Source organism: Giraffa tippelskirchi, chromosome 1 (assembly GCF_054371585.1).
Source record: "Giraffa tippelskirchi isolate mGirTip1 chromosome 1, T2T-mGirTip1v1.2.pri, whole genome shotgun sequence".
Taxonomy (NCBI): domain Eukaryota; kingdom Metazoa; phylum Chordata; class Mammalia; order Artiodactyla; family Giraffidae; genus Giraffa; species Giraffa tippelskirchi.
In genome coordinates this window covers 178,676,299-178,698,882 of record NC_137275.1, presented here as the reverse complement: position 1 = coordinate 178,698,882, position 22,584 = coordinate 178,676,299, and the positions used below count along the sequence as shown (strand labels likewise).

The window sequence follows — 22,584 nt, the reverse complement described above, 5'->3', positions numbered from 1 at the left end:
GAGGATCTCCATGTCATGTGTCTGGGAGTGACAACCCCCAGTGGTTAATTACTGCCACACGATGAGAATGGAGCTGGTAGCAAAATGAGATAAGTTCATTATGAGCTAAATTTGAAGTTAATTGGATTCATATTTCCCCCCATTAGTGTATGTAGAGAGAGCCTACGTAGAAATGGGCTGTATATGAAAAAGAAAAAGTTGCATCCAAGCAAAAAACAGATAAATGAGGCCTGGTTATCTTGTGGCTTTCACGGTGAAGGGCTTTCTGAGATGTTGGTGAGATGGGAACCAAAGTTCCTTTCAGATGGTAGAACCAATGTCTTTTGATTAATTTTCACCTTGGCGGATATTTTTTAAGCACCTACTGTGTTCCCTGCCAGTGCAGGGGAGGGAGGGTGGGAGCAGCTCTTGCAATCTGGGGACCCCCAGTTTAGGGATGGGGAAAGAACAGGTGACCCGTGTATTGGGGGGCTGTAAGGGATCTGGTGCCAGAATGCTTGGGTTTGGCCATGCCTCTCTCACTAGCTGTGAGACCCTGGGAAGGTGCCTAACCTCTTGTGTTTTAGTGCCACATTTGTAAAATGGGGATAATATTATTGGACCTATAGAGTGAGGATTAAATGAGTTAAAATCTATAAAACACAGTGAACAGTGTTCAGAACTCTGCCTGGTGTTAGAACAAGGCCTAAAATACAGTAAATGCTGCAAAAATGTTAGCTATCATGATCATCAGCTGTACGACCTTGAGCACATACATCAGCTGCTTGGAGCCTTCATCTCTTCATCTGTAGAATGGGGGGGATGATAACAGCACCCACCTTCTGGGGTTGTTGACTGAGATAAGCCCAGTAAAGTACTGGCCCAGAGCCTGGCTCATAGGAACCTCAAAGGAAGCTGTTGTTCTGTTGGTCGACCAGTCACCCAACAAATAACAGTTTTGTGTTCCCAAGTTTTTCCCATTGTTCTATGAGGTTTTTGGTCTCTTCCCTTTGATTCTTATGAGTTTTTGATATATAGGGATAGTAGCCATGTATCTATGGTATATGATGCAGATAATTTCCTCCAGTCCACCATTTGTCATTTGACTTTGCTTATATTGTTTTCTTGGCTTCCCTGGTGGCTCAGTGGTAAAGATTCTGCCTGCAATGCAGGTAGCTGCAGGAGACATGGGTTCAGTCCCTGGGTTGGGAAGGTCCCCTGGAGGAGGGCATGGCAACCCACTCCAGTATTCTTGCCTGGAGAATCCCATGGACAGAGGAGTCTGGTGGGCCACACCCATAGGGTCACAAAGAGTTGGACATGACTGAAGCAACTTGGCACACACATATTGTTTTTTACCAGGCAAGAGGTTTTTGGTCTATTTTATTGGGAGTTGGTGATGGACAGGGAGGCCTGGCATGCTGTGATTCATGGGGTCGCAAAGAGTCGGACACGACTGAGCGAATGAACTGAACTGAACTGAACTGAATTCAATTTATTAATCTTTTCTTTTGTTGTTTATTTTTTCCATAAAGACAAATTTATTTGGTTTAAGAAACAGTTTAATATTGTGTCCTTCCTACATTTTTGGTGTCAGGTGACTTTTTCTTTTTCAAGATGATGGTGATGATAGATGGCAATAATAAAACATAACAGTACTACTGAGATATAATTCATATACCATAAAATTCATCCATATAAGGTATACAATTCAATGGTTTTTAGGACATTCACGAAGTCATGCGACCATTACCATGACCAATTTTAGAACATTGCATTATCCCCCCAGAAAAACCTCATATCCGTTAGCAGTTACTCTCTTTCCCCCTATTCCCCACTCCCAGCCTAAGGCAACCACTAATCTACTTTTAGTCTTTATAGATTTGCCTATTCTGTACATTTTATATTAATAGAATCATACAATATATAGTCTTTTGTGATGGTCTTCTTTCAAGTTCATCCATGTTGTAGTGTATATCAGTACTTCATTCCTTTTTATTGCTAAGTATTATGTTGTATGAATATACACCATTTTTGGTATCCATTCATCAGTTGATGGATATTGGAGAAGGCAATGGCAATCCACTCCAGTACTTTTGCCTGGAGAATCCCATGGACGGAGGAGCCTGGTGGGCTGCAGTCCATGGGGTCGCGAAGAGTCGGACACGACTGAGCGACTTCACTTTCACTTTTCACTTTCATGCATTGGAGAAGGAAATGGCAACCCACTCCAGTGTTCTTGCCTGGTGAATCCCAGGGACAGAGGAGCCTGGTGGGCTGCCGTCTGTGAGGTCACACAGAGTAAGACACGACTGAAGTGAGTTAGCAGCAGCAGCTACTCTTTTGGCTATTATGAATAATGTTTCTTGAAGCAACATGTACACATTTTGAGTGGACACATGTTTTCATTTCTCTTGGGAGACACTGTAATGCTATGCTTAACTTTTTGAGAAGCTTCTAGACTTTCCTAAAGTGGCTGCACCATTTTATATTCCCAACAGTGTATAAGGGTTCCAATTTTCCACATCTTTTCTAACACTGTCATAACCTGTCTTTTTTATTATAGACATCCTAGTGGGTGTGATGTGGTATTTCACTGTGGTTTCGATTTGCATTTCCCTGATAGGGATTTGGCCATTTTTTTATATCTTTTTTAGACAAATGTGTTTTCAAGTCCTTTGATCATTTTTACACTGGGTTGTTTGTCTTTTTATTATTGAGCCATAAGTGTTCTTTAATTTTAGCCAATGCCTTTTCCACAGCTTTTGATATAATCATATCAAATATATTAATTTGAATATATTAATGTGAATTTTTGACATATTAATGTGAATTCCCAACCAATGTTTTAATATTGAAGCAAGCTTGCATACCTGGAATAAAGCTAACTTGGTCATGGTGTACTATTCTATCTCTATATTGCTCTATTAATGAGATAGTAGATTTTGTTGCCTGCATATTAATAAATTGTGAGACCAACCATTTATTTTCATTTTTTGAGTGACTCTGTTAAATTTTTATATCAAGATTTTGCCACCTGGGCAAAATGAACATTTTCTTAGCTTTATGTATCCTGGATCAGCTTAATAGTAGAAGTGTGTGTTCCTTGAAGTTTTAAAAGAACTTTCCAGAGACAAAAACAAATGCTCCAAAAACTACATGGACAAGGCACCTTATTTTAAAAAATAACTTTAAACAACCTTTTCTGATATGATTGGGCTGTTAATATTTTCTACCTCTTCTTGAGTTAATTTTGGTAATTCATATTTTCCTAGAAAATTGTGCCTTTTGACGAGATTTTCACGTTTGGTAGCATAGAGCATCCATGCATATTTCTATGTTTTTAAATGTCATCTTTCCCATATCTCTGGCTGTATCTTCTCATTCCTTATCTTGATATTTGTACCTTCTTTTTTGAGTCTTGTCCTTTGTTTATCTCTCTCATTGGTCTTTTCAAATAACAACTCTTGGCTGTATTTATTATTTATTATTTTGTGTTTTTATTATTGTGTCTGCTTTTCTGGTTCCTAATTCATTATTTTCTGATTTTCTTTATCAATTCTTTTCTCCTCCTTTCCCTAGGTTCATTTTATTGCTTTTTTATCTAGCTTCTTGAGCTGAGTGCCTTGGCAAGGCACTGCATTTCCGCTTTGGGGATCAGGGTTTAAAGCATATGTAACAGCGGCAGAAACTGTTGAGGTTCAGATGTGACTGAAAGGACAACCCCTGATGAAGAAAGAACCAAAGCCCAGGAAATAGAAGAGCTGGATTCCAGTCCCAGCCTTGACTGAAATGAGGAGAGTGTCGTGGGCAAATCCCTTCCCTTCTCAGGACCCTCTTATCTATCTCAGGCAGATGGGTGGGGTATAGACCTCCTGGGGCTTGGCCCCAGGAACCGCCGTATAGCAGGCAGCCTCCTATCTTCCAGGAGTCAGATCTAGCTTCCCTCCTCCACTGTGGTCCTTGCTTTTGTTCCAACACATATATTACAAAACCTGTGTAGCTGAATTTCTTTCTGCGTGATGGAGTAAGGCTGGTGACAGCGTGGCCTAAAGGCAGGGCTCAGCCTACTGTCCCAGCTGAGAAACGGGTGGACAGAAGCCCAGCCAGACACATGTACTAAGGCAGTAGAATAAAGTGACTAAACCCATGGTCTTTGCCACTGGATTTCTTGGCTTCAAATCCTTACTGTGCAACCTTGGACAAATTACTTGACCTTTCTGTTTCATTATCCTATAAAGTGGGGAAAGTATCAGTACCTTACCTCATAGTGTTGTTGAGGGTTAAATGAGTTAATGATTTAGAAGACTGAAAACAGAGCCTGGTGTTTACAGTTTCTCCATAAGCCTTTGTGGTTTGTTGTCACCAGGGGTGTGAGCCTGGGCCCAGGGCTGGGTGGGTGCTCCACCCGGAGCACCTTCCGGTAGGGAAGCCAACCCGTTAGAACAGCCCCAGCCTGGGCTGTCTCTACACATCTCATAGTCTGATGGCAGGGGCATCCCTTTCTTTTAGGGGCAATTGCCAATTCCTCCCCCCAGGGTGGGGTCTCGTCCTCAGAGCTCAACAGGTAACCACTGAACAGTCCCATCTTCAGGGGTCTGGATTGTTGCCCTTGTGCGTGAGCACCTTAGTACATACGTGTGCTCATCAATGTTTGGAGAGCTATAGGCCTGCTCTTTCCCTGAGCGCCAAACCTCAGGGCCCTTTCAGAGTTCTACTGCTTTGGGGTTTTCTTCCACTTGGCCTAGAACCCAGACCATTCACTCACGCGTTTATTCACGGAGACCTACTAGGTGCCGAGCCCTGTGGTGGAGGCAGGTTTTCTGGGTGTTGAATGAGGTGTCACCCCTGCCCTCTGGGAGCTGGCAGCCTGCGATGAGGGGAACACATGCCTATTGGATGTCTGCCCTCAACGGCCGAAGTCTTAACCTCCATGTCCCAGAACAGTGTCTGGTGTCAGGAGGTGCTTCCTGCACCATCACTGAATGAATGACAAGATCTTGGTCCAAAGAGGAAAAAGTCAGGAAGGACCAGATTTGGGTCTGAGGCAGGCAGAGCCCTGCCCACTGTGGGCGGCTGTGGAGATGGGTGAGCTGGTCTTGGAGGATGGTGGTGCTGGGCCATGTGCAGAAGGCCCAGCAGAAGCAACGGTGCGTTGACGGAGAAGTCCAAGCCCTACTTGGGGAGCAGAGAGCATGGGGTGTGGTCAGAGCTCTGGTTTCCCAGGGATCCAACTGAGCCATTCTTGCTTCCTGCTGGTGGAGCCTGGCTGGAGGGGTGGGTGAGTACGTGTGTGTGCGCGCGCACGTGCACACAGACAGGGGGCACACTGGTGTCAAGCATCCAGACATGACGAATGTGCAGATGTCGGGGGAGCTGTGGACAGGAGCAGCTGGCCGTGGGGATGCTCACCCTGTGATTTGTTGCTTTGACTCCTCAGGCCGCGATTTGGCGAGCACGACCCTCCCCGGGTACCCTCCGCACGTGCCCCCCGCCGGACAGGGCAGCTACTCGGCGCCGACGCTGACAGGGATGGTACCTGGTGAGTCTGCGCTGTCTGCGTCTCTGCAGCAGGAGGCATTTGGGGTTCCTGGGGGGCATCCCTCCCCAAACGGTCCCGGTGACCTCTCTGCTTCTGAGGCGTGAACCTGAAAAAATCAGGCTGAGCTCTGCCTTCTTGGCCTCTTTGTCAACCAGCAGCAGCACCTGGGAAGATATCAGAGACTGGGGGGTCCTTGACTGTCCCTCAGACACCCCTCGCTGGCTACACAGGGAGCCTGAATGCAGAGGGGCACGGGACCTGGCTGAAGGTCGGAGAGGGGCTGTGTGCGTGCTCAGTCGCTTCAGTCGTGTCGGACTCTTCGCGACTGCCTGGATGGTAGCCCGCCATGCTCCTCTGTCCATGGCATTCTCCAGGCAAGAATACTGGAGTGGGTTGCCATGCGAGAGGAGCTGGGGCATCCTGAGCTGCCCAGCAAGTAGGAGGCAGAGCCACAATAGAAACCCTGACCCAGCATGAACCACCCTGAGGCCCAGACAGGAGGGCCCCTGCTCTGGAGCCACCCCTCATGGCGCAGACAGCGTCCCCATACCTGTGGACTGAGGAGTCTGCGGGCCAAGGGGATGTGCCCACCTAGGGCCCACACCCCTCTTTCTAGCTCACCAGGGAGCCTGCCCAAACAGCCCTAAGCCCCTTCTGGCTTCTTGCCAGCCCATATCACTGACGTGCACACCCTGGGGCCCAGGGTTGACTCTTTGTGGGAAAGTGTGAAGCCTGGGTGTCCACACTCACGTTCGAGGCCGGTGAAGACAAGCAGGCTGGGTGTGGGGAAGGAAGCCGGGTGGATCAGAGTCAGGTGGGCCTTCCCCATGCAGCCAGGGCCAGGCACAGGCTCTGAGGAGACCCAGAATTCTAAATTCGCTCCTGGCCTTCCAGGTTATTACGGAGATTATTTAACAAGGTAGGAGGACAGAGCATATTTCATTTAACGGTTTGTTAGCTTGATTTATGACTTTTAAATATGAGACATATGGGAAATGGCCTTCATGTGTACTCTTGCCCTGGGCCTTGCCAACGCCGGGGAGGCCTGCCAGATCCATGCCTGCAAAGGCTTTGCCTTTTCTGCCTCCAGGAGGGGTCACAGCAGAGCCACCGTGTTCAGGGCAAGAGAGGCAGGTGGCGGGACACACACCCTCCTGCCTGCCTCCACCCCCACTGTCTCCCAGCAAGTTAGGATTGCCCAGTAACTTCGTGGCTGTGGATCACTTTGTCAGGTGCAAAGTGCTTGCCCAGGAGCCCTTCGGTGTTACAGCCTGTGAGGTGGGCAGGGTCCCCAGGGTCAGAAGGAGGCTAGTGAAACTCAGAAAAGTTAGGGAACTGCTGCAGAGCTTGGAGGTGGGAGGTCTTGAATCCAGGTCTTCTGCCCTCCAGTTCAGCACTCCTGTCCTCTGCCATCCTGTGCACCCTCAGTCTGTCAAAGCATGCTTCGCAGTGATGGCAGAGGGGGAGGTGGCAGCCCCAGGTCCAGTCCTGAGGGCATGTGGCCGAGCGAAGCGGGGCCAACTCGGCTGGCCCTGCCAGTCCCTGCTGCCAACTCCAAAGAGGCTGAGTTCAGAGCAGCGGCTGAACTTGCCCAAGTTTATCCGGACAGTGGTGTGCCCTCCAGCCCCTGGGATTCCTCCAATCCTAATTATCAGGCGCGGGATACAAACGGCCGGGGGTTCCAGCAGAGCCCCCAGCAGGTACCATTAATGGTGGCAGCAGGAACCACGGGCCTGCACAAGAGCACAGCCTAACGGAACCTACCAGCAGCCACTGGACAGGGGCAGCCACGGAGCCGGCTGGGTGGTGTGGTCCCCTGGGACTCTGCAGAGCGGGAGGGTGCATGGAAAGGAGGAAGGGAGACAAGCGTTTTGGCAGGGAAGCCCCACGTCTCTCTCTGCACCCTCCCGCCCTCCCTTCTGTTTTCCTTCTCTTCCCGCTTTCTCTTCTAATGCAGCCCCAGCACTCATTCAGCACCAGACCTGGTGTCACTGCAACTCCATGCTTAGCAAGCAGGTCCTTAGCTCGTGTTCCCTAGTGTCCACAGCAGCATCACATCTCTGGGACTCTGTCTCCATCAGGATTTCCAGACGCATTCTTGGATGGCTTCATCGGGGCAGTGCTGGCCCACACTCGTGGTCTTTGCTGGAACTGCCCAGATCTAGCCCACCTTTCAGCACAATGGGTTCTCTGCCTTACTCGTCTTCCACACCCCTCATAGCCCGTAACACAGAATAGGTCCTTTTATGTGAGTAACTGGCTAAAGGCAGAAGAGAGGGAAAATTAATATTGACCTTCATATGAGTTTCTTGTGGCTGCTATAACAAGTTAGCACAAACTTGGTGACTTAAGACAGTGGGAAAATTTCTCTCACAGTCCTGGAGCCCAGAAGGCTGAAGTCAGTATCACTTATGAAACAGTCTTCCCTCCCAGCCTGGAAATGAATCCCAGGGAAACCGAAATCTTCTGAGCTGTTTTTCCTACCCTAGGTTCTGGGAAGGAGAAGGCAACGGCAGCCCACTCCAGTACTCTTGCCTGGAAAATCCCGTGGACAGAGGAGCCTGGTAGTCTACAGTCCATGGGGTTGCTAAGAGTCGGACACAACTGAGCGACTTCACCTTCACTTTTCCCTTTCATGCACTGGAGAAGGAAATGGCAACCCACTCCAGTGTTCTTTCCTGGAGAATCCCAGGGACTGTGGACCCTGGTGGGCTGCCGTCTATGGGGTCGCACAGAGTCGGACACGACTGAAGCGGCTTAGCAGCAGCAGCAGCAGGTTCTGAGAAGGGCTTCGCTGGTGGCTCAAATAATAAAGAATCCATCTGTAATGTGGGAGACCTGGGCTCGATCCCTGGGTTGGGAAGATCCCCTAGAGGAAGGCATGGCAACCCACTCCAGTATTCTTGCCTGGAGAATCCCCACGGACAGAGGAGCCTGGCGGGCTATAGTCCATAGGGTCGGGCTATAGTCCAAAGAGTCAGCCCTGGCGGGCTATAGTCCAAAGAGTCAGACACGACTAAGCGACTTAGCACAGCACAGCATAGGGTCTGGGAAACGTTTGGCTGCCACCTCTTCCATTACAAGAGAGACTTCCATAGATGAAGTTTTCTTTTAGAATACACTGAAAAGGGATTATGTCTGGGGTACACTTGGGCAGTTGAATTTTGGGGCCTGGAAAAATAGTATGTTTTTCCGTACGAACCACGGTCTTGGTGGCTTAGACTCCTGTTTATTTCAAATTTGGTTCTGCTTTCGGGGTTGTCCACCCTCTCTGATTTTAGGATGTGTTCACATATGCAGATCAGGGATACTTGGTCAGCTTAAGCGTTTGTAGATTCAGTTCCTGTGGCTCTGCCAACCCCACACAGCTCTTGGCTAATTAGTTACATTGAACAAAGCAAACACAGCACATCACATCAGCTCAGCATGGAGACAGTTTTCAGATTTTATTTTCATCAAGTTCCAGCAAATGCCAAAAGTTTTGCACCAAAGATTCCATAGTATCTTGACCAGTGTAACTAGTTGATTCCTGCCTGAAGGTATTTGCACAACCTAATGGATATTGACATGGCATTTGAAACTCTTAAAAATTCTAGGCTGGGGGAAAGATGGCGGCGTTCACTGCCCTTTGGCTTCAGTGAGTCTAAGAAGCAAGGTAACCGACTGTCTTTGAGATGAACTTGCCTCGCCCCCATACCCCTTACTGGACTCCTCTTTGGGGGCTTCAGGCCAGAGTGCCAGAAAATCCTGCCCATGTCATGTTTACCTCCCCTGGGCTGCAGCAGACAAGCAGCTCTTTGACGAAGTCCCTAGAAGGAGCCTGGTGGGCTCTCTGTCCTGGAAGCTCTGCTCACTGTGGATGGGTGTGCATCACCTCTAGATGCCATTCATTGAAATCGCTCAACTGATGGCTTTCTTGAAGAAGTGGGAGGTGATGGTGAGGTTGGAGTGGACCCCTGAGGCCAATGAGGTGGTGTGGGCAGGCACCGGGTCCTGGACTCCAGTGGGAGGGATGGAGGCACCTACTCCCCCTCACAGGGGCGATTCCTCTGCTTAGCGCACTCAGCCCACTCTATTACTCCCACTGCCCAGACTGCCTGACTCCCTCTCACTCCCACGTTTTCGCCTAACGCTTCACCAAATATGTGTTGGTTTCCTCTTGCTGCTATAACAAGTCACTGCAAATTAGTGACTGACTTAGAACAACAGTAATTTCTCATTTTATGGTTCTGAAGGTTGGGAATCCAAACTGGGTCTCCCTGGGCTGAAGTCCAGGTGTCAGCAGAGCTGTGTGCCTTCTGGAGGTCACCCAGGGAGGATTATTTCCTGCCCAGGGAGAATCGTTTCCTGCCTTCCTCAGCTTGTAAATGCTCTGCATCCCTGGCCTGAGTCTTTATCATGCCACCATCTTCCAGGTTTGCTCTCTCCTGCTCCCTCTTCCTCTTAGAAAGACCCTTGTGGTTTTAATGGACTCATCTGCTTAGTCCAGGATAATCTCCTTATCTTCAGGTCACCTAATTAGAAACCTCAATTCCCCTTTGCCATACAACCCGATGTGGTCATGAGTTCCAGGGATTAGGGTCCAGATATCTTTGCAGGGGGAAGTGTTATTCTGCCCACCATACCATCTAAACCAAGACCTCCACCACACCCTTCTCAAGGCATTCTGTTCTTTTCAGTCATTCTTTAAGCACATGGGAGGAATTTAATTTAATTAGTTTATTCCTTCCTTGTCCAGTTTCCCCCAGGTCTGTACAGTACTTGAAGGTTATACAGCACACAAGGCTCGGTCTATCTTGTTCACCTAGGAGTCCCTGGTTCCTGCCAGAGTGCCTGGCCCATAGTAGCACTCAGGCAATAGTAGATGCCATACAAAAGGTGGCGGGGGTGGGGGTAGGGGGGGTGGTGGTTGAGGCTGGGCTGCCTGGGAGAACTCAGCTCAGTACTGCAACAGTGCATCCATGGAGGCTGAGCTGCCCTGAGGGCCTGCAGTGGCAACCACATGGTGAAGCAGGGAGGCTGGTGGTTGAGAGCATGGACCTGGAGCCAGGCTGCCTGGTTTTGCATCACCCTCCTGCTTCTCACCAGCTGTGTGACTTGGGGCAAGTTATATAACTTCTCTGGATCCTTGTTTCCTCCTCATCTATAAAATGGGGATGACGATAATAAGAATAAGGATTAAATGATGTACAGTTGGCCCTCTGGATCTGTGGGTTTGGCATCCATGGATTCAACCAACCATGGATAGAAAAGTCAGAAAAAATTCCAGAAAATTCCAAAAAGCAAAACTTGAATGTTAGCAACTCTTTACATAGCACTCCCATTGGATTAGATATTGCAATTTATCAAGAGATGATTTAAAGTATACAGGAGGGTCATGTAGGGTGTATGCAAATATTACATCATATTATATAAGGAACTTGAGCATCGGTGGATTGTGATGTCCACTGAGGTCCTGGTCCCTAACCCTGGCAGATACCTGGGGATGACTGTCATATATGTAAAAACTCCTAGAATTTTGCCTGGCACATATTAAGTGCAATGTAAGTATTATTTATTATTATTATTATTTACAATTGCTGTTGCTTATACTGGGGTCTGAGCTGGGTGTAGTGGTGAGGAGAGAAGCCTAGCAGGCATGCCTAAAGCTGGCCTTGCCCAGCTGGCATCAAGTCAAGAGCTCTCCAGCAGAGCCCACGCCCCTTGGAGCCCGTGGATCAATGGGAGATCCAAATTAGAAAAGAATCCAGTCACAAGCAAAAGTGCTGCCAAGCAGGAGCAGGGTAGACTCTGAATGCCTTGAAAAAAATGGAGAGACACCTGGGGTTGGTCCAAGTGAGAAAGATGTCCTGGTAAAGAGAGCCAGAAGCTGGGCTGTAAGCAGAGTATCCTTGGCCATCTGAAGAGGAGGGGGGCAGGGTGCTGAGAGTGGGTCCAGCTCAGTGACTGGAGTGGGTTCATGTTGGGGGGAGCATGGCCCAGCCAGCCCAGCTGGGTAAGTGGGGTTGACAGGAAGAGAAGCTGGTTAAGGAGGAGGCCAGGGGCCAATAAGATTAGGATTTGAACTTGTCTGCTTTTGGAACTCTGCACAGCTCCATAGGCATGGCCGAGACCTGTGGATGGGAGTCAGAGGGACACGTTTGTCAGCCTTGTGTAGAGACCCTTCCCCAAAACCAGAACTGAAAGGATGAGAATGGGCAGGCTTGGGAGGGGCCGGCAGAAGCCAGGGAGGACTTGGTGGAGAGGCTAGAGCGTCTTGTGAGATTGGATCAGCGCTCTCTTCTCAAGCGCCTCCCTGGCCCAAGCATCAGCATGTTTGCTTAGGAAATGAATAGCCTTTGTTCTTAGCTCTTATGACCTCCTCGCCAGAGCTCCTGTGGGTCCTGTGGCCTGGGCACTTTCTAAGCTCCCTCCTTACCTTTCCAAGGCAGTCCTGGAACTCCACGCACACCTGTTGCTTGTTTCTGACTCTTTGCTGCCCTCTAGTGACCTCCAGTCACTCTGCCACACCAGGAACATTGACCCTGGGGAACAGCAGACGCAGCCAGGATGAAATGGCAGGCAGCCATTCATTTGTCCTTTCATTCATTCTCAGATATTTCCTGAGAAACACCAGGTGCTGGCTCTGGGCTAGGTGTGATGTTACAGACACAACCCCTGCCCTCAGGGAGATCACAGTCTAGTTGGTGAGTTGTTGTTTAGTCACTAAATTGTGTCCAGCTCTTTTGTGACTCCATGGACTGTAGTTCTCCAGGCTCCTCTGTCCATGGGATTTCCCAGGCAAGAATACTGGAGTGGGTTACCATTTCCGTCTCCGGGGGATCTTCCTGACCCAGGGATCGAACCTGCATCTCCTGCATTGGCAGGCGATTCTTTACCACTCAGCCACCAGGAAAGCAAAACATAAGAAGTGACTTTACTTCTGGCAGCTTGATGAAGTTGTGAGATGTTGTTGTTTAGTTGCTAAGTTGTGTCCAGCTCTTTGCAACCCCATGGGCTGCAGCCCAACAGGCTCACTGATATTAAATATCATTCCCGCAAGCTATGTTTAGAGCTAAAATCTAGAAATGTGCTGAGGAAATGCAGGAGAGAGGCTGCTAGGTCTGCTGGGGGCTCTGGGGCAGGTGGGAGAAATCAGGGTAGGCTTCCTGGAGAAGGCCATCTGAGCTTCACCTTGAAGGGTAGTTTGCCAGTCTGAGAAGTTGGAGGGGCATTGCTGGGTGAGGGATTGTGTGTAAGAAGACCCAGAGCCTCAATCCCTAGGAATCTCTGGGACATGAAGTGCTGCAAACAGCAGCCTTGACAGATGGCAGACTTGTCCCAGGAAGATCTGAATGTGAATCAGAGGGGAGGCTCCTGTGCCTTCAAGGCATGGAGAATGAGGGGTCTGGAGTGGCCTTATCTGAGCACTGCCTGTGACTAAATCCCCATGTGAACCCTGCGTACAAGTGATGCTGGGACTGGGGAGAAACTCCATGTGGGTTTTATGAGTGCTTTGCCACATTGGGGAAGAAAAGAGTTGCAGAAGCAAAGGCTCAGAGATGGAAAGCATGGTGGGGCACAAAAGTCCAACTGGAATCCAGGAGGCCTGGGTTTTGATTCTAGCTGCCAGACCCTCACAGTGTGACCTTGGAATGTGCTCTCGGGACTTCCTACTCTCTCAAAGCAGGAGGTAGGGGGCAAGGAGATTGAATTAGATGCTCCATAGGGGGCTTTCTGGTCCTGCCACACAAGGGCTTCTAAATCTGCTGATATCACCCCTCTGCTGAACAGGAGGGCTCCTGAGCCAGCTGCCACTGTTCCACGTGGGCAGCAATTTCCCTTCAGGTCTGGGGCTGGGACGTGCTAAGGCAGTGGCCTTAGGCTTTCACGTGTAATCATGTAATCGTGTAATCGGGTCAATCACTTCCAAGGGGTGGAGCTGAAAGAGAAGGGAGCCTAATCCCATAGGGCTGTCCCTGTGTCCTCTAACCCTGCTGTGACTGGCGAGGATGGCCTTCAGGGGCTCCACACCTGGAGTGAGTGCTTCACTGCGGGCAGGGAGAGTGAATATAAAGGTTCTGAGACATGTTTTACTTGTGTACATACCAGAGTCCTTCCAAAATCCAGACTGAGTCTTCCGGGGCCGTCTTCATTTCTTCCTTTGATCCACTGGCATCTACAGCCCCGGTCTCCAAAACTTCATCAGCTATTGGCCCTCAGCTGGACAGGCCGCCACTGATAAGCCTGTGGGTCACTCCATCCGGGACTCTTCTCTCCAGAGAACTTTTGGCAACGCGCAGAGCTTTTGGGGGGGCAGGGAGAGCAGTGGGGCTCTCCCCTCTCAAAGGAAAATGCTTTTGAGTGAAGCCAAACTGCCTCTGCCCCTAAGTTGATTCCAGCAACAAGCCTCGCCCCCAGCCACATGGTGCTTTACAGTCTATAGGAGAGCCACACCTGTCACCCCCAGTGGCAATTTGAAAGCACCTTTGAGGTTGGAATGTTTATCCCCATTTCAGAAGTAAGCGAGCTGAGTTCAGAGAGGTGCTGTGGCCAGCCAGGGTGCACAGCCAGTCGGGGGGGCAGCTGGGCCCGACACTTGGAATTCTGGTCCCGACTTCACTCAGCCCCTGGTGCCCGTGGAAAGTGGGCCCAGGGGAAAGGCTTTGGTTTCCTTGGTGCTCCCTTAGGGGTGTGGATGGCCTTCCTGACCCAGAGGTCTTTTACGGGCCTGAAGAAGGCTTTCCCATGCTGGGACATCAGGCAACCACACTTCAGACTCCGGTACATTCCCTTCTACTCCCCATCTTCACCTGTCCACGTGCCGCCCATGCTCCTGGGCCCCAGTCAGGTGCTCTCTCTAAGAGGATGCCTACACCCCACCTGCTCCGGGGGCACGCACATCTCTCCCCTGAGCACTGCCAGGGCACTGCCCAGGGTCTGCCTCGCCCAGAGCTGGAGTGACTGGGCTCGCCCAGCTCCTGGATGCTCCGCTGGAATCCTCCAGCCATCCAGTCCCTGCACACAGTAGGCGCCCCACGGATATGAGGGGGTGGAGAATTTGTCTGAATCGGGCACATGCCCCTCCCGATCTTGTCCGGCCCAGAGTCAGGCGCTTGGGGCCCGACTGTGTAATTAAACGGAGCTTCGGCTCAACTTACACGCCCCAGCTTGCTCTTCCAATATTTGCTCTGGCTCCTCGCTGGAAGACGCTGAGACAATGGCCCTTGTTACCCTCTGTTTGAGTTATTTATTTTTTTCACTTTTCCCTCCTTCCCCTCTCGGGGGACTCGCCTCTCGCCCTCATCCCTCATGTTTTCCCTTTCACTTGACTGTCACTCTCATTGTCCTCCTGGGGCCGGGAATGCAGGGTGACAGGCAAGGGGAGCCCAACCGGGCTGAGGAGGCTGGAAATATAGTCATTAATGGGACCTGAGAAGCCCAGATGTCCTCCCTGAATGCGGGTAATTTGTTTTTAATGAAAAACCACGCGGTGACCCTGAACAAATGAATTTTCTTTATAAGGAGTCTATGTGCAACGGCACAAATAAAGGATCTGAATCAGGAAGACTTAGATCCAGAGCTGAGAGAAAGAGAGAGAGAAGGAGTAGGAAGGAGAACAAGGGACATAAAGGAGGAGGGAAAGGGAATGTTCAGATGACGACTGTGTTATCATGTCCTTTTGTCTGAAGCGCAGTCTCAGGTCATGCGTGCCTTAGGCATTGTCCTGCCAAAGCAGGATGCATGACAGTTGTGACCATTTTGAGGTCTTGTTCACAACAATGAGAAGAATATGAGCCACCATCTGGACAGATGTTTACAAAGTACAGTTCCTGTGTGTGGTCTCAGCAGGTCCCCACCATAGCATCAGGAGGGCATGGTTTTTAGCCCCATTTCACAGAGATGAAAACTGAGGCTGAGGAATGGCGATTTGCCTAAGGTCACACAGCTAGCCGGTGGTCGGGTCCAGATAACGTGGGAAGGGCTTTGCCAGTTTGGAGTTTGACTGTTAGAAACATAGCTCTCCCTCTGCGAGACCCAAGAGAAGGGGGTCCCTCTGAGATAAAGGGAGGTCCTGGGTCTGCATTGAGGAGTCTTGGATTGAAGGAAAGCCCCATGGCCCCAGAACTTTGTGACTCTGCAGATTTTCTGAGCACTTTTCGGGGCGAGAGGAGGGGGCATTCCTGGAAAGAGAACTCCCCAGAAAGGAGCCAGAGTCACTTGCAGAAGCGGCTACAGGCGGATTGGAATCTGGAGAGCAGCCGTGTCCCACCATCCACCACCCAGGACCTTTGGGGGGCATCCAGAGCAGGTGCCTGGGGACAGCAACAGAGGTGCTGGTTCAACAGAAGCCCCAGCTGAGGGCCCGCCAGCACAGGCAGCAGTGCAGGCGGCTAGCAGGGGTGTAGGGTGGGACGTGTCTGTGTGATGTGAGGAGGTCTCCTCTAACACATGCCTTGCAGAGGGCTGGGGTGGCCCTTGTACACTCTGTAGCTACTTCTCCCTTCGCCAGGGATGGACTGGCCAGACTGACCTTAGAAACCAGCCCAGGAGTATGTGGATAAGGTCAAAGAAAGGACTTTCTCAAGGTCACACAGCCAGTGCAAAGGTCACACAGCCAATCAGAGGCCTTTCTTTTTTCCTGTGGCCACAGCCTGTCCTTTTGTCCCCTCTGGGCTAGTGGGACATAACCCCCCACATCCTCTACTTCTTCACCAAAGCGACAAAAAAGGAAACATTTTGTCCTGACTTCATGCAGGCCCGGCCTTCCTGGGGTGGTCCCTGGGTGACCTGGCTTCTCGAACAGCTTGAAGCACAACTCCTCCACCCATCCACCCACCCCAACCTTGTCGTGTCCCTCCTGAGCATGGATCTTCCCCAGGCCCTACCTGGTCAGCCACAAGAGCATCTCCTGGGGTGCAGGCTGAGCTGTCCCCGAGTTGGTCAGAGCTTCAGCCTGGGACCTTGGTGAGGCCTCACACCTCTTGCCCTCTGTTTTTCCCCCAGAGTCAGGTGGCTGGACAAAAATAAATGACTGTGGGTTTTTTTTTTCTTGCATTCGGCTGCCCTCTGGAAGTTGTGACCCAATTAGAAAATCAGACAAATAGAAAAATCTGGCCATGACCCTAGCTGAGTTTATAAAGTCTCAGCTCACATTTAGGTCTCTGCCTCCCAAATACCCGCTTGGAGAGCCTGACCTCCCAGGCTTCCTTGGCCGCCTAGAGCAGACTCTGTGCCGCTCTCCTCTGTAATTGACAATTTATTCCTCGCTGACTTCCAAAATGGACTTGAGGCAGCTTCTTAATCTTTCAGTAACATCAGCCTGAACCTGAAATCCCTGTCATAAAATCGGAGGACTGCCAGTGGGTCACAGGCAGAGGCCAGGGAGGGACCCAGCTGGCCCCTCCCACGAGTGGACTGGTTTTTAACGGGGTCTCACCATCCAGCTTCGCGCCTGCCCTGCCCTGTGGCTGGAACTACCCATACTGCGCTGCTGGGAGTGGGGAGCTCACTTTCTTGGAAAAGGCTTCTGTCTGGATGCATTCCGGAGCGTGCTTCCAAAAACGTACTTTTAATCAAAAAAGAAGATCACCAGAAAAACTGGGACAAATTGTGATTCTAGCAGTGGACAGTTGTAAATGCCAGGAGGGATGGCCAGTTGGCAAATTAACTCTGGTGAGGTCTTGGATTAATTATACCACCAGTGAGCTGACCCAGTGGGGTCTTTCTTAACTGTCCTCATTTCTAGAATAAGTTCTGGTCTTCCTCCACTCCTCCCTCTCTCCCTTTCTTCCTTCTCTACCTTCCTCCCTAACCTTCTCCCTTCCCTTGTTCTCTCCTCTCTTTCTTTCCTGCCTTCTTCCTTCCTTCACTCATTCATTCATCGGACAGTCCCTGATCTCCTCCTGGGTGCTGAGCCCACTTCACGGAGTGAACAGAGAAATCATTGAATTTCTCAAGACCTCAGAGCACCTATGAGGAGAATCACCCATATCACCTGCTCAGAATGGAAAGAAACCAGCTTGAATGTGGTGGGTTCGTGGGACTGCCAGGCTCAGGGACCCCCAGGGGACAGGAGGGTGAGGTCTGGGGGGTGCTGGGCTGGACCAGAGATGGGAAGGGATCCCTGGCCCAAGACCAGCTCGCTCTGAGCCTCCCCCGAGAGGCTCCGAGGGAAGCCTGTTCCCCCAGAACCTCCATCCCTGAAGCGGGTGCCAGGCCCGTGTGTACAAACAGGGGTTCGGTATTTAGGAGAGGGGAGGAGCAGGGAGCTGCCCTGAATGGCTGCCCGCTTTGGAAATTTCTATGCATTTGTAATAACAAAATTACCATAATTTGCTCGTTAACGCAGCTAGATCAGTCAAGCATTGTTCCAGGCAGGCAGGGAGGCCGTGGCGCCTCTCTCTGCACACTCTCCACCCCCCAGCCAGCCTGCCAGCCCGTTAGAGCTCTGGAAATTAGCATGCAAATGGTCCTAATTCGGTGGGCGAGCTGTCAGGCAGCGCCTCTCCGGCCTCGTCTCTGTGAAGGCCCTGACAGCCTGGCTCCGGTGCCGGCCCACCCTCCTCGCTCCAGCCAGGAGGGGCTCCGAGGGGCACCTCCAGACTGACAGCTTGGCGGCCTCCCTCCCTCCGTCAGCGCCATCAGGCCTGGCGGCGGGCTCCCCGGGGAGCAGGCAGGGCTGCCACCACTCCGCCGGCCAGCAGGAGGAAGCGAGGGAGCGGGTGGGAGGGCTGCTGGGGGAGGCCGGTCGGTGCTCAGGTCCACCAGCCTTGGCTGGATGGGGCAGCATGCGGGTGGAGTGGGGCACCCTGACTGGGGCAGGTTGGGGCCCGGGGACCCTCACAGCGGGTGGTTGCTGAGGGCAGGCCCCATGGGAACCCTGGGGCACTTTCTCCACCTGCATACCCACTGGAGCAAGTAAATCCCGCCTCGCTCTCCCTTCTTTGTCTCCCAGGCCTGACTTAACATCCCTCTCAGCCTCAACTGTACCTGGAACACCTCTGTCCACATCTGAGTGTGCAATTCCTCCAGCTGCGAGGGAGACCTGGGAGGCTGAGAAGGTGTGGGGGGTAGGCCGGACGCCCTGGCCTAGCACTCGGCACCCTTGGCCTCAGTCCTGCCTCCAATCACCTTCCGCACTTTGCATCTTCTATAGTCTTCCTTCAGGGGCTATGGTGAGGATGAGTGGAGAAGGCTCCACTTTCTAGAAGCAGCTAGCATCTTGTGAGAATGTCTATGGGCCAGTCATTTCCCAGCCTGCTGGCCCTCCACAACAGCCCCATCAGGTTCGTGTTGATGGTACCCCATTTCCTAGAGGAGGAAGCTGAGACCTCAACTTACACAGAGTAACTTGCCCAAGTGGCAGGGCCAGGATAGAGTCCAGTCTTGATTGCTCAGATCCTCTTAGCAAGAGAAAAAGTGGGACCCTGAGAACCAGACCATACTTCTGTCTCAACAGTGAAAGGTATAATGATACCCTTATAGGCAATCTGTGCCTCTTACGGTGCTTGGCTCATCCTCAATACTAGATAAATGTGGGCTGAAAGGAGAGAGCCCCAGTAGCCCAGGTTTGACAGTCGTTTGGGATTTGCTATATCCATCCTTATGTTCCTCTCCTGACCTGTGAGAGCAGAGTGAAGAAGCAGCAGCTGGAGAGAGAGGGGACGCCACAGAGCTGATCTTGAGGATTCCCCCAGGTTGTGTCTCAGGACCTTGCTCCTTCCTCCCCATGAGTGGATGCAGCCCCACTCCAAGGTTCAGGGTTTGGCAAGCGGATAGCAGGCTGAATCTCAGTCCCCACATGCCCAATCAGTGGGCTGTTCTTGTGCAGTGAACAACCTGCTCATCCCTACATAGCTGCCCTGCCCCCTTTGTCTATTTTAAGGGAATCTTAGTGGAACTCTTTAGACTTAGATGAGAGAGACCTTGAGAAATTCAAAACCCCAGCTGGCTGTCTGAGCCAGCCAAAGGAGACTCATGAGCCCGAGTGTCTGTGGCATCACAGCACCACCCAGCACAGAGCCTGCCACAGGGCAGATGCTCAGTGAAGGTTTGAGAAGCCACACTGAATAATGTGTGGACCAAGAGAGGAAGTAAACACAGAAACATGTGCAGGGGTGAACTAAAAGCCATCCATCCTGCTCACCTCAGACAAAATACCTTCAGTCACGGTGGCTTTTCCTTTCCACCTACTCTTGGTTTGTTATTTGGGGGGTATGGTGTGAGCCTAAGGGAGCTTTAGGTCTCTAGGTAGTGACCTTTCAGTAGCTACTGTTGAGCTGCTCAGAACATGTCTTGGAGAAGACTAGCTCCCTCCACCCGCAACCACAGAATCCCAGGCTAGAAGGACAGCTCAGGCGTGCTTTCATTCCTGCCCCAGAGGGCCATGCAGGGCACTTCTGCAGTTCCCTGGATGAGCCAGGATGGATGCTTGCAAACTTCATTTCTGCTGGAGGAAGAATTGCCCAGGCTCCCCCTAGTGGAGAATTGGGACACATCACCCTCCTGTGTGGAGCATCGCTGGTGTGGGCAGGATGGGGCAGGATGGGACAGGACCGTCGGTTTACCCGCAGCTGGTACATCCACACACTCACTGAATTCTCACCACACCTGTGGTGAGCGCACCTGTGGGTGCGCTCCTGATTATTACTTTTGTTTTAGGCTCGGTGAGAGGAATGGGCTGGCCCAGGGCCATGCTGAGTCAAGACTAGAATCCAGGCAGTCCATATCTGGCCTCACCCTATGAATGTCCTTGGCCTCAGCCAGCTGACCATCTGCTTTCATGGCCACAATGCCTGGCCCTTCCAGCCTCGTAGGTTGAAGCTCCATGTGACCAGAGGTGCCCACTCTGTGGGTGGGTCCATCTTTCAGCAGATGTTTGTGGAATCCTCCTTACTGGTCTCCCCAGTGCCACCCTTATCCCCTTGAGTCCATTTTCACCAGAGCAGCCAGGGTGAGCCTGTTACAGTCTGAGTCTGGTCGTGTCCCTCTTTTGCTATCTCAGAGTAGAGGCTGACGTTCTCACAAGATCTTCCCCTTCCTACTTCCCTCCTTGAACTCATCTCTACCTGCCCCTCCCTCACTTTTCCTCTCCAGCCTCACAGACCTCCTCACTGTTCCTCCAACATGCCACCCACACTCCAGCCTCAGGACCTTTGCACTTGCCTTTCCCTCTGCACAGAGTGCTCTTCCCATAGATATTCACAGGTCTGACTCTCAGTTCCTTCACCTCTTTATTTGAAAGTCACCTTCTTGGTGAAGCCATCCCCAGCCCCTATATCATCTCATTATGTTTTCTTCTTAATGCATAATGTATGCTTTATTTTTTTTCCTATTTATTGTCTGTTTGTGTCACTAGAATATAAGTACCCTGAGGGCAGGAATGTTTGTTTTGTTCATGGCTATATCCTCAGTGTCTAGAGCAGTGTCTGGTATTTAGCAAGCACTCAGCTAACACCTGCTGAATGAGTGGGCGGATGAAACATTGTCTGCTGTGTGCCCAGCCTCAACATAGATACACACTGGGTCTCCCCAGCACACCTGGGGGGTCCCCCCCAGCTCACTCTGCATTTGTACCCTTAGGAAGCTTCTTCGCTCTTCCATCCCGGGCCCCCAAAGACATCTCCCTTCCCCCTCCTAGGTCCCTCCCCACTAAGCTGCCTCTCAGCCAGGTCTGTGGGCTGGTCACAGAGGACACGGATGAAAGTGTCAGTCAGATTTAGGAAAGAAGAGGTCTCCATTAGCACAGCCAACTGCAGGGCTGCCTTTCTCACCCATGAGGAAACTGAGGCCTGGACTGGGGAAGACTAAATTTGTGGTAGAGGTGGGACTTCACTGGGACTCCTGCCTCTGGTCCAGGCTTGACAGTTGTGAGAATAGGCCTGAGGGCTGTCCTGATTCAGCTCCCTCCACAGGACAAGTGCTTCAGCAGGCTTGCTAAGTACTGGTGGCCGCTGCCCAACCCCCTGCCCACAGTCTACCCACACCAGCTGGCCCCTCTTAGCGGCTAGCTGTTGGCAGTTAGCCTTCTTAGAGGCCGGCTTTCTTAGGGGCAGGATTTCAGGAGGCCTGGGGACCAGACACAGTGTGCCTCTGAGGACCCTGGGAAACTCCTTAATGTGAGTGAGTGCTTCTCAAACTTTACTGCACACAAACCATGTGGGCATCATCTTCCAGAGCAGATTTGGTTCAGTAACACCAGACAGGAGCCTAGGACCCTGCATTTCTAACAAAATCCACTGATGCTACTACACGCTGAGTAGCTAGCGCCTGTCCTCTGCTTCTCAAACTCACTGTAGGAGGAATCACCTCAGGAGTTTGGACCAATCCTGATACCTGGTCCCACCCCAGACACTCTGATTGAACTACTTTGGGTGTGTCTTGGTCGTGTGGCTTTCTTAAAGCTCCCTAGATGACTCTACGAGGCAGCAAGGTTTGAGAACATGGACCCGGATCATGTACATCACTTCTGCCCTCTGGCACCTCTCCGCTCAGGGAGAGCCCTACAGCGTAAAGAGGAAGGGACTTGTTGACACGGTGAGGAAGGGAGAGGAACCCGGAGGCTACATCCACTCCATAGGCCTTTGGAGAGGGCACCCCGAGGATTCAATGGGGGCACAGCTATTAAAGGAGAGGCGCTGAGCCCAGCAGTGGGAAGAGATGGAGACCACGGGGCCATTCCAGGCAGGGGAACGACTATGAGAGCTGAAGCAGCTGAATGGCCCCATGGAGCCCCGCTTTTGGCTTTGTTCTTGACCCTGACTCTGATAGAGAAAATACCCTTTCCCCTCTTTAGCCCAGCCTGCCTCTCTCCCTGTATCTGTGCACTGGTCCCCAGCCACGCAGGACTTGAGTAATCGATGTGTGTGTTGCCCCTTCCTGTGGACTGCGAGCTCTCAGTTGGCAGGGACCATGTGTGATTCATCTCCGCTCCAGCCCCAGGTCTTGCGCTCGGGGGGGCGGGAAGGGTGTGTGGAATTGAGTGCGATCCTCCTCGGGGCACACCAGGGCTCCAGGCGACTGTGCTGCAAGTTCCCAGCGCACAGCAAAGCCGGTGCATCGTGGTAGTAATTGTGGAGGTA

At 51.4% G+C, this 22,584-nt stretch overlaps 1 protein-coding gene across 12 annotated transcripts in view; it reads left to right on the top strand.

Moving 5' to 3' along the window:
* PAX5 (paired box 5) overlaps positions 1-22,584 on the top strand; it is a 180,523-nt gene that overhangs the window by 131,572 nt on the left and 26,367 nt on the right. For 9 of the 12 annotated variants that reach the window (XM_081510311.1, XM_081510287.1, XM_081510357.1 and 6 more), the window contains one exon: positions 5,420-5,521. The exons of the other annotated variants lie outside the window; for them this stretch is intronic. In XM_081510311.1, coding sequence (XP_081366437.1) covers positions 5,420-5,521 — 102 coding nt within the window. The remainder of the gene's footprint in view (positions 1-5,419; positions 5,522-22,584) is intronic. 12 annotated transcript variants of the gene reach the window in all.